Genomic DNA, 20,589 nt, shown 5'->3' on the forward strand with positions numbered 1-20,589 from the left:
TTTTGAAAGTACAGTACGTAGCTTCTATTTGAAAGTGTGATCAAGTTATGGTTATTTACACTGTACTAAGAGAACAAGGCATGGTGGTCAATATTTCTTCAAACAAAAGTTGTTTGTTATCTCAAATGCAGACGATTGTATAATCTTGAGGCAACGCTAGACCAGCATAACGGCTTGATAAACAGATGACTTCGAGTAGATTAAACCATTGAATTTTTGATGCTGAAGGTTAACACAGTCTACTATTTGTGTTATCTTTGGATCAGCCGGACTAGAGTGTGATAAGAAGTTTATTACAAATTTCTTATTACTTCTACAATAATTTCTCTTCTATGCCCCAGTACACTCTCGGCGAGACGCTCGCCGAGTATTCGGGCGAGAGTTTATGCGAGGTAACCATGTACACTCTCGCTTTGTCTTGCAGTCGAAATGGAAGTGCTTTATGTGCTCGGCTTTCGTGCAGTCTCGGGTCCTGACTCGTGTCAAAAACCCGACACCAGATCCAGACGGAGCGCCGGCGAGCACGAGGTGAGGCGAGGCACCCGAGTCAGGCGAGTACACCAAGTACACTCTCGCACTCGCCAACGCTCGCCTTGCCTCGGCGAGAGTGTACTGGGGGCAATCACCAAAACTTAACCCCTCTTTATTCTTAGAACTGATTACAGCGACTTGGTGCAACAACTATAAACATAAATCAATTTTCGTTTACAGAGATGTCACGAGCGTTCCGAGAACCCAATTGGTGTCAATTCCTCACGCTCGTACTGGTCAATCGACCTAACCTTTTTTGTTCAAACAATTAATTTAGTGATAGGCTATGTTACAAAGATGAATAAAAATATATATTATAGTATGCAATAATATATAATAAATAGTATAGTAAAGTTCACCGATGGAGTGTTTTTTTCGATAAGATCTTTATTTCAACGACCAACGCCCGTAATAAGCGAAGTTCTAGAGACTATATTTAGGTTATGTTTAGGTTTTGCAAATAGTCGATGCTACGAAGCAGATAATTTAATTAGTGAATTGTAACCTCTCAACAGAATTTTCCTAACGATATATTCAAACTTACCCACGATAAAACGGCCACATCCGGCCAACACAAACCGATTGTTCCTGTCATATCTAACCGCCAAGAGAAGTGTTGCCTAGTAGCAGTCTAATTATTTTATATATGTAACTTATTTATAACTGTAACATATAAATAGTTTTACAAAATGCAGAATCAACAGAACTGGCGTGATTCTCTGGCTACCGCCTAGGTGCTGTCGCTGTATAATTACTACGCAGTATGTACAAAGGTAAATAGGTACAGTAAATTGTCTTTTATTCTGGACAAGTAGTATCCACGCCGGACACACAATCCGTTGCTCTTCACAGACGATAAAATGTTATGTCAAGCCTCTAACCACTTTCTACCAATGAAGAAATCCTTGGAAACCATTTGCTTCCAAAAAGCAATTTTAATTAGTTATTCATATACACTCACTTTCACTCTAGCTCGGGATCGTTTTACAAATTACTTTTACAAATTTACGGCATCATATCATTGTTAATTGGCAGGATTTGAACCCCTCGCTGAGTATTATAATAAAGCTATCTTGAATCATACTTGCTGTAAACATCTTTATGTTTAGCTCATCTCTCTAAGCGAAACAATATTTATACTTCTAGATGATAAGAACATTCAAAGTAAACCAATTACAATCCAGTCGACAACAATGGAACAATAAACTACAATGGTTAACACTATGAACAAACTGTATTTTCAACAATGGAAATTCTTTGCAATGCAAAACTCATCTGTTTGGGATTAGTACTATTACTGTATTTATTACCTAATGCAAGTTGCTTGACTAACGGGATGAAAAAAATAATAAGAAACTCCAAATATACTGCAAACAGTTACGCACACACCTTTAATTAATTATAGGAACTTAACTCGGTTGTACCATTTTCTTTTATGCAATTATCTTTGCTTTCAACCAGATGTGTGGTTGGGTATAAAGTGTATTTATAACCTTACTGTCATACAAAAATAGTAGTATTACACGATTTTCACCGATGAAGGGTACAGAATATGCTAAAACTCTGCAGTTTATTTTAAGTTGCTGCGAAACAAATTCAATGGTATAGTAATTAAATTAACGTTTCATACACAATACTAAATTTGCAAAACAGTTAGGACTTTTTGATAGTTATTATTGATAGATATTATATTACACTAAGACGATTATTGCCTATTCTTATTTTTTTGTTGCTTAAACAGGGTTACTATAAATAGGTTAAAATAACTTTTCACGTCATCAATCTTAGTGGTTTTTTTCGTAATGATTTTTATAGTAATATCAATCCAGGAGGCAACATCATGGATAGATTAAACTTGTTTAAGATATTGATTACCTACATGTGATCGTCGTTGACTTTATTTCATTTAAAAGTGTTAAGGGCAGTCAACAGGTATCGACGATTGCAGGTATCTAAGCTTACCGGATATTTTTAGCCGACCACCGCCAACGGACTTTATGATGATTTAAGGTCTGTGACCTTGGGGCAGCAAAGGTATTTAGTTACTTTAAGAACTTAATAGGCCTACTATCATTGATCATTCTGATACTTCAAAGTATAGACTCAGAATAGTTAGTTATCATCTGTGTTGGTACGTCAGAACGCAAGTATATACATGACGTGGTAAGTGTGAGGCTGATCCTTTCTCGCTACAGCTGATTATGACCACCATGACGTCATCAGGATCCCCAGCAACCTGAGGTGAGGGAAACACATGAGTCACAGGTAAAGTCAAGGTGCCAAACACCTTCGAGTAACAGAAATATTTGTCTGAAACTGTTTCTTAGAAATGTTTTCGCGCTGTGCCAGCACTCAATGAAGTGACAATCCTTTGCTAAGAGGAAAGTTGAGTTTGTTGACGAGTTCATAGGAATAAAAAAAATAAAAAAAACTACTAAGTAGGCATACCAAATGGCATAGCGTAAAGTAGGTTCTAGAAAGTTCTAGTTACTCAAAAACTCAAGTTTTCACTTTTATGGCAAGATTGACAAGACGTTTAAGATGCTGTATTTAAACAAGACAAATAACGTGCGTTTATCAGTTTTATTCATGCTCACGAGTAACCGAAACATCATTTTTGTGCTCAATGGAGTACGATGAGTTGTCCTATAAGTAAAATCGACTGCTTGACTATGGATTCTTTAGTAGCATGCTTTATTATTTCAATGTTCGTTTTTAAAATGTTATTTAAAGGTGTGTGGTCCTTAAAAGCAAACAAGTTTTCACTTATTCATACCATAGGTCATAACTTCGTGTAAAATTCCTTTTAACACTATTTGGGTTTGGAATAAAAATTAATAAGAGCAACTAGAAATTCGCATAATCTGCAAGTTCGCTGCAACAGGAGTAGTTTAGCGATAGTAATGCACAACTTTCCATACGATCATCTTTCCAAGTACCAGCACTACCAGTTACCACCCAGTTACTACTGGAACTGGAACTGCAGTGAATCTGGACTGGAGTTTGATTAGTGATGGAAGGGGGGGGGGAGGCAGCTGGCCCTGACCCAAGAAGATGACGTGTGGCGTTGCAACTAACTATACCACTATACCACAGCACGTAACCATTTTAGAATTTAGTTGATATTTGACAATTATTAAAATAAGGCGTATGTATTTCCATCAAGAAAATACAAAGACAACTTAGCTAAATCTTTGCTCTAAGATAATGTACGAACCTCGGACTGTCACTAGCCCATTCTCGTTACGACATAACCATGTTTTAGATCTTGATGGACCAACGCGAGTGGCATAGCTTGGAATGCATGCGTACTTGTGTTGTGATGGCTCAGCGGACCCTAGTTGCAATTGCGCATTGTTCTGTAATTATGTACATTGGACATTATTATGCTTTTAAACAAGATATTAGGGATTAGGATTGGGAATGTTAACAAGTCCATACAACGCTAAAATGTCCTAATTAGACGGCGATGAAAAATATAGTAAAAATACCGTTATAACTGTAGAAAATAAGTTAAAACGTTCACGAGTCGACAAAATTAATGTTCATAGAACCATCCACATTCTCTATTGCTAATGCAAGTTATCGTTAAAAATACATTTTATGAAACGTTTTATTTAAGCCAGTAAGTGGTATTCATTGTATTTTATTGTATAGTTTCAAGTTTCTCCCCAACAAGATTCGTGGCTTCGACTATTGCAATCCCGCGTTTGCTCTTTTGTTTCCAAGTGTTCATGATAACATCAGACAGACACATTTCCCACTACCTATCCCAGTGTAAGGTGAGGTTTACGAGTGTACACAAAACCTCGACCACGCCCAACGGACTCTTCTAAGAGTGGAGTGAAATGCGAGCATTCGTCTAAAAATAGAAACACAACAGCGTTGTAAACCCATTATCAATACTGGCATGGCGGGATGTTTGCGATTAGAAGTACTCAGTAGGCCTATATCACATCCTTTCTGATGATTATATAGAATTAACTGTTCTTATATTGATTGTTGTGTGACTGATGCCTTATCTTAGACAACACCAAATGTTTGTACGAGAACAATGTGTGGACTCTGATAATACAACACAGTATAGCAATTGTCCGGATAAAGTGATCCAGAGTTAGGCTTTGATTAATGTTGCTATTGAATTAATTGATGGATTTGACTGTGGTCGAACATCAAATATAGTTGGATGCTTGAATTTTAAATCTTCTTGGAGAATATAAAAACTAATCCAACATGCTTTACTAACACCTACGTCACAACTCTTTGGTAACGTAAGTTTGTTGAATGAATGTCAGAGTCAAAGACACTTCTTTACTCAAATTCGCAAAGGTAATAGAGATAAATAATCGAAATACACAGAACGATTGACGATTATTCCAGAGATTTTAACTTCTCACTTCTTGACGAAGCCATGTTTTTTTTGCTGAATCAATAATATGACTGGATGGTGTAATGGTGAATCAGAGGGGTGATGTTGTTTGATGAGTCAGGCTTAGGTAGACGGTCACTATACACAGACACAGATACTGTAGTAGTTACCTAATACGTTCTACTTGAGGGAAGTTAAGTAAGTGGTTTACTTTGATACTGTACATGGTTTGTTCAGGATATTTACGTCGGAGAAACCCGCGTGAAAGTTGTTAAGATCGTGTGCAGACAATTGCGTAAACTATCCCGGGTAATGAACTTGACAAGGGACATATGTAAAGACCGGAATATAGCGGACATAATTATTTCGATAGTATAACAGTGACCAGGATTTCCCTGTTTTTACCCTATTGTCGTACAAAACTATTGCTTCAATTTCCCGTGACCATATAAAAAATAGTTTTTGACTATAGATAGGCCTAGTTGAAGACTATAGTTTTATAGTTTTACGTGCAACGCCAGTGGAATGTCAGTAGAGAATTTTAGAATTGCCGGCTGTTTTGAACCATAATGGACTTACTGAGCCAAGGACAAGGGTGCTGATATAAACTCCCGAATCACCGATTGCTGTCAAATACCCCCACTTTTTAACATAGTCAAACGGATATGACTGTCCTATTAGGATGCACTATAGTATCTTTAAATTCGTTTGCACAAACTACCTCAGGGACAAAAACTATGGCAGCAACTAAATTAGAATTTTAGTCAGTAGCGCATTCTGTGACTGTAAGAAGCTCTTTAGCTACCTACTGTTTGAATATTAAATACGCTACAGCTGGTCCTTATCATTGTTATGTGTACTATATGTTATGGACATAAAATACAGTTGCCTCGCATGCAAGGATTTGAAAAAAAATCATAAATGTAGGACTTGGGCTTAACTATTTACCTTCACCTTACAATTAATATCTCCGTAACTGTTTGAGATATAGAGTTGAAATTTGGTATGTAGGATAGTTGCAGCCTCTAGTTAGTGTAAATGTAAAAAAATTCTGCAACGCTACACTACTTAAACCTCATCAGCGGAGCTCTTGCCTCCCAGCTTCAACCAGCACTCGCCTTTTGAAACAAAAAGCTCGGTTCCAGAAAAGACAGTGTTTTTCCTCAAAATTTCAAGTTCCAGAACAGACATTCACTCTCTACTTAGGGCTATTACTGTATTTCAGTATTCAAAAGTTACACTACTTCGCATTGCCACCCAAGTTTGGGTTTCACAGCGACATTGGGAGTCGTTTCCACAAAGCCTATCTGTGCGGCTGAGTGATAACGACCCCAACTCTTCCTGTGAATTCTGATAATGACTCGTGTCATTCTCTTTGTCCATTGATAAAACATATTCCCAGTGGAAAAGTCAAATTCGTCCAAGGCTCATATCCTTACTTTCAAAATCCACATGTACAAAATTAATCAATACAAAATTAAATCACAGCGGCTCATTTTTACATTGGGTTCCAATGTCAGTGACATTTTAAAATAAAATGGGGGATAGAGATTCAAATTAGTTTGTATAAAATTAATACTAAGGATCGAAACTCGTCTTCCTCGCACATTAGTCCAAGACAACCTATAGTACTTATTATTTTGACAATTTTGTTTAGCCTAAAGTGGCACATTAGAACAATACAGAAAATTGAAACATTGTGTTGTATATTATACTGTTATTCCATATTCTTTGTATTTAATGATTTTTTGTATCGGTTACATTGCTTTGAAACAGGTTTTTTACATCGGTGACTTGGTGACTTCAGAGTTTCAGTTTTCCTTGATGCTGTGTGGATTCACAGATGTTCTGTGCCTAATTGACTTAATTGTATTAAATTCAGTATTAGACTTGTGAAAGTATAACACACGGTATTACCATTTACCGTCTCAAATTTAACTAGATATGCTGTTAAGTGCTATTAATTCTTTTTGTCTATGTTTAAATGTAATCTCATTAATTCTGCACTATCAGATGAGTTTATCAAGAGAAATTGAATGGCACAAACCAGAGGTCAATATCGCACCCATAACAACAATAAGTAAATAACAACAAGTTATACTTATAAATAACAAATACCCTCGCCGCAGCAAACCTGCAGACTAATCGAATTTCAACTTGCCTGATTACATTTTTACTAAAATATTTCCATAAATAAGACATATTTATTCCCAATTTAAATAACATTAGATTTAACCTGTGCTTAGGTTTGCTGCTACGGGGAAGGTAAAAAGTGTTTTTTGACCATTTGTCAATAGTATAGGATGAAATAAATAAATTTGCCAAATTTTATCAACATATATCCATTAACAAGTAAACTACAACAGTTTTTATTTTCTCCATAGGAATAACATGGGAATTTTAAATTACACTTTTTTTAATTTTCTCCGTGACCGTTAGGCATAAAACAGCGCTTCAATATACTAAATTATTTCTTTTTTTAAGCTCTACAAAATGGTTGAGAAATAAATTGCAAAAATTTTCATTTTTAGGGTTAAAAATGGGAAAACCCTATTTTTACCCCATAAACCCCTGTTCCCATGGTCCGATTATGCTGGTTCGCGAACTCGTTCGAATAAATGTAGGTTTACACGTTTGTACCAAATTTCATCAAAATCGGGCCATTTTTGCTCGAGTTATCGCGCTAACGGACACATATATATATATATATATATATATATGAATTTGAACGGATGGTGTTTGAAAAAGTAAATCGGTCCCGGGTCTAGGTCTTACCATGAGACCTACGGTATAGCTTATTCCCTATATGGGAAATTCGCTAAAAGAGATTATTGAATTAACTGTTATGTTTTAAAACACCTGATTGCTTAAAAAAATTATTTAATTTTTAATTTTATTGCTTGCCATTTGATAATTCCTCCTTCATTAAGAAAGTCCTTTATTTTTTGCTGGCTTTATGTTTATTTCACATTTTATTGTTTGGCTAGGGTAATTACAATTTGATTGAGGCGGCAATAAGGGAGTGTTTAATCTATGGCATAACACATAGACCTATCATAAAGTTGCATTATCAATATTATCTAATCACCCTAGGCCATCAATTTCGTCTGATGCCGCTATTCAGGAAAAATTATTACCAGAGATAAAACACTGATTGGCACCGTTTACGAAGAGTTCAAATAAACACACCTTCACATTACAAACCACACGCATCGAGAAATGTGCCAACTGACAACAACACTGGCAATAGTGGCAATGTGACTGACTACTGACTGATATTTTGTTTTGTTGGTCACATGCACATCCTAGAGTTTTGCCATTACCCTGTCCCTACTAACATTCCAAAGGTGTCAATCTACCTGTTGCCTGTTGTCCACTTCTCTGTTAACTGCCACTCCCACCCGCATTATGTGGGCAACTACAATGTTCGTATTCGAGCACATCGTAAAAGGAAAACAAATATAATTTTATGAGCAAGTTCCAAGAATGCCTCTTGTAAGCAGAAATACTTTTTTTAATTGGTCGCAACCGTAACTACAACTACATTACCGATGGCGGGTAAATTAGTATTTTAAATACTCCCCTATAATGTTTGTCCCGGTAAGCTCTTAGCTAGTTTTTCTTAAGTATCTCTAATTCTGTATAGTAAAGTTTGATAAGAGTACATTTTGTAAATAATTTAGTTTTATAGCACAATCCATCCCAGATCGGTCAAAGATCAAGTCAACAAGTCGAACGAACAAGTATCAAGTAAGTTACTGTAATGTAGTCAGCTGGTACGTTAGGTTAGGTGATGTGACTACGAGACAGTCCTCGTACAAAATCATAAGGAACCTCTAAAGACAAAGTTGCAAAATACTATTTTGTATGAAATATAACTAGGCCTACCTGAGACAAGCAGATGTTTACAATTCGTTATCCACAACACCAGTATAACTCTCAGCACCAATTCAAACCTATGTTTCATTTTCACTTGACACTTGGCACAAACAACTGTTACACAAAATAAATAAATAGGTCATTCCTGAGTATGGCCTGTTGAACAAATTTTACTATTCACAGACTGTAACAAGAGTAGGAAGTATTGATACACAGTTAGTGAAGTAATAAAACTTGTTGTCGCCATCACTGAGACAGTCCGTAGTAGCAGCAGGTTTCACTTTGACTTTGGAGTTTGACTTGACTGTTTGACACCGACTGAGAGGTATCAGTGCTGCCAACAAGACGGGAAGGAATTTCCCGGAATTTTTTAAAGATTTCCCGAAAATCCTCACGATTCCATTATAGCCCAGTCAACCTGTGTCGTAAAACACCGGTTGAAGGAAAAAATTAGTAACAAGCTGATTTTTTCCCATCGACTACTACCATTTAGAGAAGTGTTCAGCCAAAAGTCCCAACCCCTACCCCCTTGCTTCCCACCCTGTGCCCCCCTAAACATATAAAGTGCAAGGGTTTCGTAAATCACGTTTTTCTCGATTGTTAAACAACGTATTGAATTGCAATTAGTTTTATTGTCTTTGTTATAAAATTTCCTACAATCCTGTTCAGTTAACTTTCGTCGTAGCTGTTACAGTTTGTTCGTTATTTCATTGTTTAAAAATGTACAAATTTATATATTTTTGAACATATATTTTTTTTTGTCGCCTTAACTTTTTTCGCTGACGTTTTATGGAAATATGTTTAGAACAAAAGTTGTAGCCGCATTCATTAGCTTTAAAATGATGTATAATAGTACTTACTTTAATAAAAAATCCTGCGAGATTCAGCTGGTGTAATGCAGTATGCGTACTCAATCAGTGAGCTAAGTGGGGCTGGCGCGGCGTTGCAATACTATCATTGTTGTAACTAGGGAGAGTGGTTTTTTTACTTAAGGTACACTATTGCATTATCTCCATACCCCACCGCAGAAAACCTGCGACTAAGCAAATTTTCGTTTACCTGACTGGATATTTACTCAAACATTCCCTTAAAATCGTCAAAATTGTTTCCCGATCAGATTATTCTAATGAATACTCAGGTTTGCTGCTACAGCCAAGGTATTGAAGAGTGTTCTTTCATTTGAAATGTTGATAGCTTTTTATGAAATAAATAAATTTGATTATAATATATCTATAAACAAGCAAACTACAACAGTTTTTTTCCTTTTATTCTCCAAAAGAATAAAACGGGAATTTTAAATTTTAACTTTTATGAATTATCTTCGTAACCGTTAGGCGTACAACGTTGCTCCAATAAATATACAATAAATATACAAAATTATTTATTTGTTTAAGCTCTACAAAATGGTTTGGAAAGAAATTTTAATATTTTGTTGTTTAAGGAGAGAAATTGGAATATCCAACGTTTACCCCATAAAAACTCCCATAAACCCCTATTTCTATTGTCCGATCATGCTGGTTCGCAAACTCTTTCGAATAAACGTAAATTGATACGTTTGTACCAAATTTGATCAAAATCGGATCATTTTTTCTTGAGTTATCACGCTAACGGACTCATATATATAATCTTAAATTTTACATTTTATTTATGAATTTCAACGGCGTAGGGTGTTTTCAGCCTCTGAGGGCCTCAAAACGAAAAAGTAAATCGGGCCCGGGTCTAGGTCTTACCATGAGACCTACGGTAATAGCTTATTCTCTATATGAGGAATTTGCTAAAAAAAAACACCGAAACAAAACACATGTACAGTTAATACAATTTATTTCTATCATTTGTATTTAAAAATCATTAAATCACTTTATATGTACATAATAATTTTATAGAATGTTATTTTTGAACAAATAATTGCATTATCGTGATTTGAAGTTAAGAATTACTCATACATCGAATTGAAATTTTTCCCTTACAACTTCTTTCCCCCCTGATCTTAAATTTTCAAAACTGGGGAAAGACGAATCATCATACACTCGGTTTTTAATTTTATTGTCTTATCATAGCCGCAGCTGTAGAAACTATTCTCTTGCCTTGTCATTGTTATGCCTTTTATTTTAAGAGTACCAAGTATCAGAGACAATCTTGTCCACCCTATCTATTAAACGAACTATGGAGGATTTATTTTTATGTTCGTAGTCTAATAAGAAGTCTTTCTCCAAGTGATTTAGTAATAATGTTTTGAAGTACTTCGTTTCATAAACCTGGTCTCTCTTTGCCTGATATATTTTTCGTCAATTGCAAAAGGTTAGGAATACTAAGCTGGCAATCATAATTTATTTTCCTCAATGAAATCGCAAACTTTTATGAATGATTCTATTAATAAATCGTTAACTGGTCTACCACGACCTGCACACGTATTGGATGATTGAATGGGTTGTTTCAAAAAACCTAGTATAACAAAGTAAACAAATCCTTCTAGCCTGGACCTAACCTAATCGCCTATTTTTTCCCTATTTTCAATACATTTACTTATAGTTTGTTTATTAGTTGAATTGCAGTATGAACTAAATCGACTGCTTTCCTATTGTTTTTGGTGTCTTAAAATTTAAAAAAAATCGAGTTATGGGTAGAAACATCGTGCACGAGTGCGGTAACGGATCCATACGTTTCAATGGGTAAGGTGAATAAAAGGTAGTACATACTACGTAGTTCGTACTACATAGTTCTAGCACTTGCTCAAATCGAAGTGAATAAGAATTAGCTAGAACTAGGTAGTAAGTACTAGGGGTTCCCTATGTGATGTAGTAGGTACTATAGTAGGTACCTGCCTAGTACGTACTACCCCCTAGTACTTACTAGAGTGATTCACTAATAAACAAGTCAAAACAGGCGCGGGGCGATAATCAGCTGTTTGTCGTCATTCCGTTGGTCATTCCTGACAGCACCTTCAGTTGTATCAGACGTGTTGAGTGACTAGTAATGTTGCTAAAAATTTAAACGAATTGCGTGTATTTGGCCTCTGGGGACATCAAAAAGAAAAAGTAAATCGGTCCCGGGTCTAGGTCTTACCATGCCACCTATGGTAATAGCGACTTACTTATAGGGAAATTCGCTAAATAGAGAAAATTACAAAACGCAACAATCCTATCAAGATACAAAATTATTATTTTAATTACGCTATGCAATTGATATTACTTTATAAACAATTAATTCAAAATTTTTCCTAAGATGCAATTAATATTTAATCCAATTAAAAAATATCGTTTATTTAAATCACTTTGTTATTATATAATTAAATCTTATTTACGACCGATAAGAAGGTATTTTAATTTGTACTAAAAATAGCTCAACTTACCCGGATCACCAAAATAACAAAATAAAATTTCAATTTTCTGTCGAGATGACAATGCCCCTCCTCTTCTCTCAACTTCACCATTGCCAGGCAAAAACTCGTTGGTCAAAAAAATCAACGTGAAATCAACACTATCATTCTCAAATCGCAGTAATTGCTTACAGTTACCAATATTTCTTCGTTCAAGGTATGTTTTCCTGTTACGGACTTGTAAAAACATCGCCATATTCGCAAACGATCAAACTGAAGCATGCCTTTGAGCGTACTACATAAAAATGAAGTAACTACTACGCCGACTGGTTTTTATTCACCGAAAAAGCATAGTAGATACTACTTTCCCTAAGTGATGTAGTGTGTACTAGGGGTAGTACGAACTAGCATTTTATTCACCTGCAAGTCGTAGTTTGTACTAGGGGCTAGTACCAACTAGCATGTTTATTCACTGAAAACCGAGTAAATACTTCGAAAAGAAGTACGTACTACCAAATACTACATTTTATTCACCTCACCCAATATATCATTTTAAAGCTGATAGCAGCTACAATTTTGTTTAAAAAATACTTTTTTAAAATGACGGCGTTAAAAGTTTTGGAAAAAATGAACAAGTCCATAAAGTATTATTTTTTTCATTATTCTACGGATAACAAACAAACTGTAACAGTTACGACGAGATTTAACAGGACATTATTGTAGGAAATGTTATTACAAAAGGAATAAAACAATTGCAATTCAATGTATGTTACATTTAAAACTCCCAGATCTTTGTTCAGAGATAACAACCTTTAAAAATACTACATACCTAAACAAATAATTTACATGCTTTTTAAATAATAAACTAAATATTTTTTTAATCGATTTTGTTTAATGAACTTTAAATGTTATTCAATTTAAATTGGCTTTCGATTGTTTTTTTTTTTAGAATAATACAATAGTGTATCTAAAGTAAAAAAATCTCCACATTACAACAATGATAGTATTTCGCGCCAGCCCCACCTAGACCAAATCCACTGATTTAGTACACATACTGCATTACACCGGCTGAATCTCGCAGGATTTTCATTAAAGTAAGTATTATTATACATCATTTTAAAGCTAATGAAAGCAGCAACAACTTTTGTTTTAATATATTTTTATAAAACGTCAGCGAAAAAGTTAAGGCGACAAAAATAAAATTATATATGTTTAAAAATATATCAATCTTTACATTTTTATACAAATAACGAACAAACGGTAACAGCTGCGACGAAAGTTAACTGAACAGGATTGTAGGAAATATTATAACAAAAGGAGACAAAAAATACCAATTCGATGTATGTTACATTTTTGACTTTAAATCATGGCAATGCAATTATTATATTCAAAGATAGCATCCTTTAAAAATATTATATTTTTAATATTATATTATATATTGTACTAAAATATTATATTATTTTTAGAGCTTATGAATATACTGTTAAAAACTGATATGGAGAGAAATTGCAAATTAAAAATTCCCACGTTGTTTTTAAGAAGATAAGGTTTACAGTTTTGGTTTAACTTGTATATATATTTCTACCAAATTTGGAATGTTATTTTTTAAAAGCTATATATAAGTTACTATTAACATTAAATGAAGAAAAGAAAACCACCCTTTCCCCGTAGTAGCAAACCTAAGTGCATATTGAACCTCGTGCTATTATTAGGTATACATCTGATATTTTCAATGATTATATTAGAATGAAAATCCAATTAGGCAAATTAATGGAAGTTCGCTTCTGCAGATTAATGGTGGCAGGGGTATATTGTAATCTTAAGGCTGGTTACTCTAATGTCCGTCGTTGTGCATAATAACAATTATCAATAAATTTAAATTAATTTTAATCGAATCCAAAATTATTATGCTAAAATTGTAGGCAACCTGGATTTTTAACTACTGTATCAGTATAATTAATTATCGTACCCTACGATAAGCCTGAAGCCTCACACACCTGTTGCAACGATTGCGTAAAGATAGTGTTAAGGACACGAGTAGAAAATTTAAGGTACGAGCCTTGGCGAATGCCTTAAAAACTAACACTATTTACGCGAGTTACGTACACTACTTACCTCATATTGGATCGTTACCCAAGTTGTTATGAGTAAAACCATAAATTAAGTAATATAATTATATTACATTACTACATCTATGGTAAAACTTTTCTGTTATGTGAAACTTTTCAATTCTAAGAACTGAACTGAAAAGACTACTTAAAATCGGTCGTGGGTAAACACTTTGAACAGAAACAGCTGAGTAATCAGGGAAATCGAAATCCCATTTGGGATGGCGCCTCATGACATGGAACCATCATCGATATACATGCATACAGTAAATACTACGTAGCAATAGCCTACTGTAGTTAGATAAAACGTACTTATTAATGGGAATATGTTTTATCTAGGGTTATAATTATAGGCCTATATCGATGGGAGCCAGTCAGTCAAGGTCGAGGCTTCCCCCCCCCAAACCAAATCGGGGTAGCGGATTTTTATCCCCCTGGAATTTAACCCCCTGGGCAAACGTGACGTCACAAACCAGGGGGTAAAATTCCGGCCGCAAACTTTTGAGTTTCGCGACATCAGCTCGATGGATTAAACGCGGAATTAAACATATATTTTCACGGTTGTGAGTTTAATCAGAACACATCAAATTATAAAAACCTAGAATGTACGGCCCGGATTTTTACCCCCGGAATTTTACCCTCCGGATTTTTACCCCCGGAATTTTACCCCCGGAATTTTACCCCCCGGAATTTTACCCCCTGGCCAGATATACATTAGTGAGAATGATTAATTATCGTCATTCAGTTTTAATTTAATGGTAAACATTTTATTATTAAGTAGCCTATCTTAATTTATATGTAACATTAACTAATCGAACAGGGTTTTAATATTAATTTTGAGATTCGAGTGTCAGGATTCGATCTTTGAAGCCAACTGTTGATTAATATGATCAAAATAAAACAGCGAATTCTGTTTACTTAGTTGAGATTACAAAATTAATAAATAAAGATAGGCTACTAAATAATGAAATGTTTACAATTAATTAAAAACAGAAATAAGAAAATCAATCATTCAATTTCTAAAATCAGCCAGGGGGTAAAATTCCGTGGGGTAAAATTCCGGGGGGTAAAATTCCGGGGGTAAAAATCCGGCCCGTACATCTTCAGTTGCCTAAACGCTAATATGGACAGGGGGTAAAATTCCGGTTTTTATCGCTAATCTAATTAATCACGCTCTGACTATTTTCATTAGACTTCCAAATCCGCGGGGGTAAAATTCCGGCCGCGAACAAACTTTTGGCCACTCAGGTTACTACGTCATAGTGACGTCAGCTTTGCCCAGGGGGTAAAATTCCAGGGGGATAAAATTCCGGCGACCCACCAAATCGGCTGATCCATGTTGACTGTTGAATGTTTATTGTTTCGTCTCGCCAAAGACCTTGACTTCCAATTAATTTCTGTATTACCATTATTAGACGCTACAGTTCTTGGAGATTTTCAGTACTCTATAGAGTTCTCTGGTGGTAAACTCTTAGGAGGCTAAATGCGTTATAGATTAAAACACATTTCTAATTATTAAATTCAAGTAATTTAGTGTTTAGTAGATAACACTATGAAAGCAGCTTCAGCTTGGTTCAGAGCTGCTATCTCAAAAAATATATCTCAAAATAAATTATTTTTTGATCTTCTGATACCAAATAGGATGTTTGGAAAGGAAACTAATGTATTATTGTACGAATGTTTTAGGCATAAGAGTACATCGGCTAGGATATCAATATATCTGAATCACTTTATTACACCTTTTTCAATCCATAATTAATTTAGCTATGGCTTCGCTAAAAAATTGTTGTATTTATGTAGAATGGCCAAATAAAAAAGATCTGTTTTAGCTGTAATAATTTAAGAAGTTAGGCCTATAACAAGTGTTTGGAATAATTAATTTGATGTTTCAGCTCCTCTTTAACACTATAGGTTTATTTTCATTAAATAAAATAGGCATTATGTTATAATTAACATTTACAGTATATCTAGAATTTGTTATCTACTCTGCTTATGTAGTTGTTGCAATTTTTAGTAGCCTACTCTTACTTAATATTATTTTTACTTTTTCCGTACAAGTGTCATGTTCACAGAAATAAAGCATTTCATTTCATTTCATAAAATACCCCGCCGCAGCGAACCTGCAGACTAAGCGAATTTCAACTTGTCTGATTCCTTTTTTCCTCAAATATTTCCATAAATAAGACAGTATATTTATTCCCTATTTAAATAACATTAGATTTACAAGTGCTTAGGTTTGCTGCTACGGGGAAGGTAAAAAGTGTTTTTTGACCATACGTCAATAGTACAGGATGAAAAAAATAAATTTGACAAATTTTATCAATATATATCCATAAACAAGTAAACTACAACAATTTTCATTTTCTCCATAAGAATAACATGTGAATTTTAAATCACACTATTTTTGAATTTTCTCCGTGACCGTTAGGCATACAACAGCACTTCAATATACAGGGTGAATCGTCTAAGCTGTCCTAAACAGATTACAGAAGAACGGCTTGACATACAGAGATGAAACAAAACTTTTCCCCACTAATTCATACCCAAGGAACAACGTAAAAATATTTTTACCATTTTTAAAATACAGGGTGTTCAAGAAACTGGGGGTCATGGGTTCGAATCTCAGAGTTTTCAAATGTAAACATATGTCATGTTATGCATCATTTTAAAGCTCTAGACTAGACAAACAATTTAGTGAAAACAGAACTCATTTATCTTTGTCCGTTTCAAAATGGCGGCCATTTTTATAAAAAATATTGATACTTACAGAATACACTGTATCTTGAAAACCACTAAACTCATTTTCGTTCTGTTTGAACATTTTTAATCCTCGTAGGTTCAGCTTTAATTTGATATTCAACAAGTCAACATTTTAAAAACTAAATATTTTTTCTACGATTTTAATTTTTTTTAAGTTGGTAGCCTTGTAAATGAAAATTTTTTAAATGCAACATATGTAAAATTGTGTATCATTTTTAAGGTCTTGTAAAAACGAACAACTTTTATATTTAAACCTACCGTCTATCTTTGGTAGTTTTCTAGTAATTAACCAAAAACTCCAATTGCCCATATAAAACCCATGTTAAACGTGCAGTACTGAAGATCAGTGGATGCAGATACACTATTCCCATGATACTGTTTCACTAAATGTTCTGTTTCACATGATGTTTTCACTAAATTGTTTGTCTAGTCTAGAGCTTTAAAATGATGCATAACATGACATATGTTTACATTTGAAAACTCTGAGATTCGAACCCATGACCCCCAGTTTCTTGAACACCCTGTATTTTAAAAATGGTAAAAATATTTTTACGTTGTTCCTTGGGTATGAATTAGTGGGGAAAAGTTTTGTTTCATCTCTGTATGTCAAGCCGTTCTTCTGTAATCTGTTTAGGACAGCTTAGAAGATTCACCCTGTATTAAATTATTTATTTTTTTAAGCTCTACAAAACGGTTTAGAAAGAAATTGCAAAATTTTTTAGGGTCAAAAATGGGAAAACCCCATTTTTACACAAAAAAAAAGTGAGTTAAATAATTTAGAATGAAAATCAAAATAAAATATTTTATAAGAATAGTACATAGGCTAACTGATTGTTTTTAAGGAATTTACTTTTACGTTCAGATTAAACATACTCCCCAAGGAGTATGTTTAATCTATAATATTGCCTAGCTAGAACAAACAAACTGTAATAATTTTGTTAAACTATTGATATTGTCATCTTGTGATAACATTTCACCAATGACAGATATTTAATACAGTAGGGGAGAATTTAAAAGTTGTTGAGTGCACAGGTGTGCTGCGATTGGGGTTTAATATATTTGGACTTATCTAAAAGTAAAATAGTTTTCTGTGCTGCATTCTGTGAAAATAATGTGGCACTATTCCAAATCATGACTAATACAGTATGTTGTGATTATTCAAACCAACAGTTATCTGCTTTTAAATTATACTAGGTGAACCCGTGCGAATTCGCACGAATAATAAGTTAGGATATTGTAGCAACGTCGTTAGAAGTTGCGTCGTTGTATCGACGTTGCTATTTAGTCTTGAGCTCGATCGTTAGCTACTGTATATGCATGCTAAGGTCTTTTTGCTGTTCAGTAGGAGTATTTTGCAGGACGGAGCTCATCATGGTGAAAACTTGTGCGTATGGATTAATATCAACCAAATGTTGAGTCAAAATGTGCATGAGTTCAGTGCTGCAAGAGCCATTAGCTTTTGTTTAGCATTCTTTCTTGAACAGCGGTTTCGACGTCCGTAGATATAAGCTTGGGCATATATGGGATGCTCCCCTTCTGACGGTTGCAAGGTGCCAATTGATTGATAAATTGTGTCGTGCACCTTATACATGAAAGGCCCTCCATCGTTATGTTCTTCAATTTTAGCTCGAGTGCTGACCATTGCGAGCACAGAGTTGTACGATCTAATGTTCTCTTTGTAGTTTCTCCTCAAATGATTTGCTCCATTAAGTTACTTTATAGCAGCAGGATGAAAATCCTTCACCTCGTCCTCTTTGTTCTTCTTTAAAATGTAGCGCACCAGATTTCTGACATTTTAATGCCATCTCGCCAAGTGAATGCTGCTGAATTCTTGTATTTGTCAGTTAAATTTTGTAAGCACACTTTGCCACTAACTGTTCCAGCTCCTCGTCCTTAAGTTTTGTATTGCTTGCCGTATGTTGACTCCCCGTGTCCGACCGGCAATATTTCTTTGTCGTCGGGTCCTTGGCATGTTTAAACGAAAATATAATGTAAAACTTTTCTCCCGTCGTGTCCTATAGGTAACTTTTCTTTGCCGGGTTTCTAATTACTTTTAAAAACATGCAAACTGTTTACATTTCAAAACCAAACAAAACAGCTGGGCTGGGATTTAATTTTTCTGTAAACTAATGTATTGACATGTTTCAGAATATAATAACATTCAAATCAATCACAATGTTATCCTTATGGAAGGAACTTTGAGGGCAGCCCACGCCCTTAAAAAGATATATTTCGAAAATCTAAAGCCAGTTTGCACATCTACACACCTAGACGAACATTTTGGTATATAATATGTGGGGTTAAATATTAAAACAAAAAAGCCTTATTGTTCACAAAGTTTCACGTCGCGTATTAAATATATAGATTTATTTGTAAACATCGTAGTTCCAAAAGTCTGACATTACATTGGACCCCTTAAAATCCTCTGGGGCGGAGCCCTTTATTTGACGGATCTGCCCCAAACTTCATACAAACCATCCTTGAATAATGCTTGATAATGCCTAAAAGTTTCATTACATTCTGTCGAGCGATTTCGGAATCCATAAAAGGAACATACATATATACATACATACATAAATAGTTCCTCTTTTATAGATATAGAAGATGTGTAGTCCTTTGTAAATTTGTTAGGTAAGTTACCTATTTAGCAGGCTATATATGTAGATTTTTGTTTCGATAACAGACTTTCTACCTCTGTCGTCTATAGCCGATAAAATTAAAATTGTACTTTATGGCCGGCCATTCGTTGGTCTAAAAGAATTTACCAGCTACACTGGAAAGATTTAGTATTTCGTAATCCGGTCGCTCGTACTATAAGCTCTTTGAGTTTGACTGCTAAACAATAAAACAAATTTAAATAATTGTAACCAAATCTAGCAGTACATTATTTGTGTAAATTAGGTCATGAAAACACGAACTGAGATGGTGGCAAGGTAATAATTTATGCTGCTTCTATCTTTTCTATAAACGTTACGATAACTGCGTAGTCCTATGATAAACTTAATATTTATTAAGTGGGGTCTTTCAGGCTGATGAAAAATGAAAAATAACTGCCATTCCATCTATAATGAGTAGAGATAACACATATTTTTCACCAATATTCTTTTTCACTTAGGACCTTTAAAATGAGGTGTCGATTGATAGGGCTTAATATTTACATTTTTTTTTAGCTGATCCCATTTGGGGGTTTTTTTATTGGTAGGTGGAATGCGTTACGCACTTCCCGATACGTTGAGCGCACCTCCTGGAGCGCCCGACGTGCCGGGGGGGATCCCATTTGGGGCTACGGACAACATTGAGATATCAACAAAAAAGTGTACTTTTATGCCATAGAGGTGTGCAGAGTCTGGATTTACTGGTTTGACCGTAGACTAACCAACACCGTTTTATCTATTATTTTAATCCATGAAAATGTCTGTAGGGTCTATGATTTGCTCAGTCCAATATTTACACTGGTACATTTCTGTAAACTAAGCAAATCACGTAGTTAACAAATCAAAATTGTTGTTTAGCTAATTTATTTTTTTTAAGGGTAATCTTTTCTCACGTTGGGTTTCCTTGTGCTCATTGGGATCTTCGTCGTATTCAGTCGCACCTCAGAGTAATAAAACAAAATTACTACTTTT

General features: G+C 34.7%; 1 protein-coding gene across 7 annotated transcripts in view; it reads right to left on the reverse strand.

Annotated features, from left to right (window-relative positions):
* Positions 1–9,080, reverse strand: part of LOC128984741 (vascular endothelial growth factor receptor 1) — a 97,534-nt gene extending 88,454 nt beyond the window's left edge. For all 7 annotated transcript variants that reach the window (XR_008490000.1, XM_054404083.1, XM_054404086.1 and 4 more), the window contains exon 1: positions 8,789–9,080. Coding sequence is in view for 6 of the 7 variants with exons in the window: in XM_054404083.1 (XP_054260058.1) it covers positions 8,789–8,867 (79 nt within the window). In the remaining variant the exon portion in view is untranslated. The remainder of the gene's footprint in view (positions 1–8,788) is intronic.
* Between the last annotated feature and the right edge of the window lie 11,509 nt (positions 9,081–20,589).

Source organism: Macrosteles quadrilineatus, unplaced genomic scaffold (assembly GCF_028750875.1).
Source record: "Macrosteles quadrilineatus isolate MER2022 unplaced genomic scaffold, UCM_ALF_1.0 Scaffold_2__2_contigs__length_208266976, whole genome shotgun sequence".
NCBI lineage: Eukaryota > Metazoa > Arthropoda > Insecta > Hemiptera > Cicadellidae > Macrosteles > Macrosteles quadrilineatus.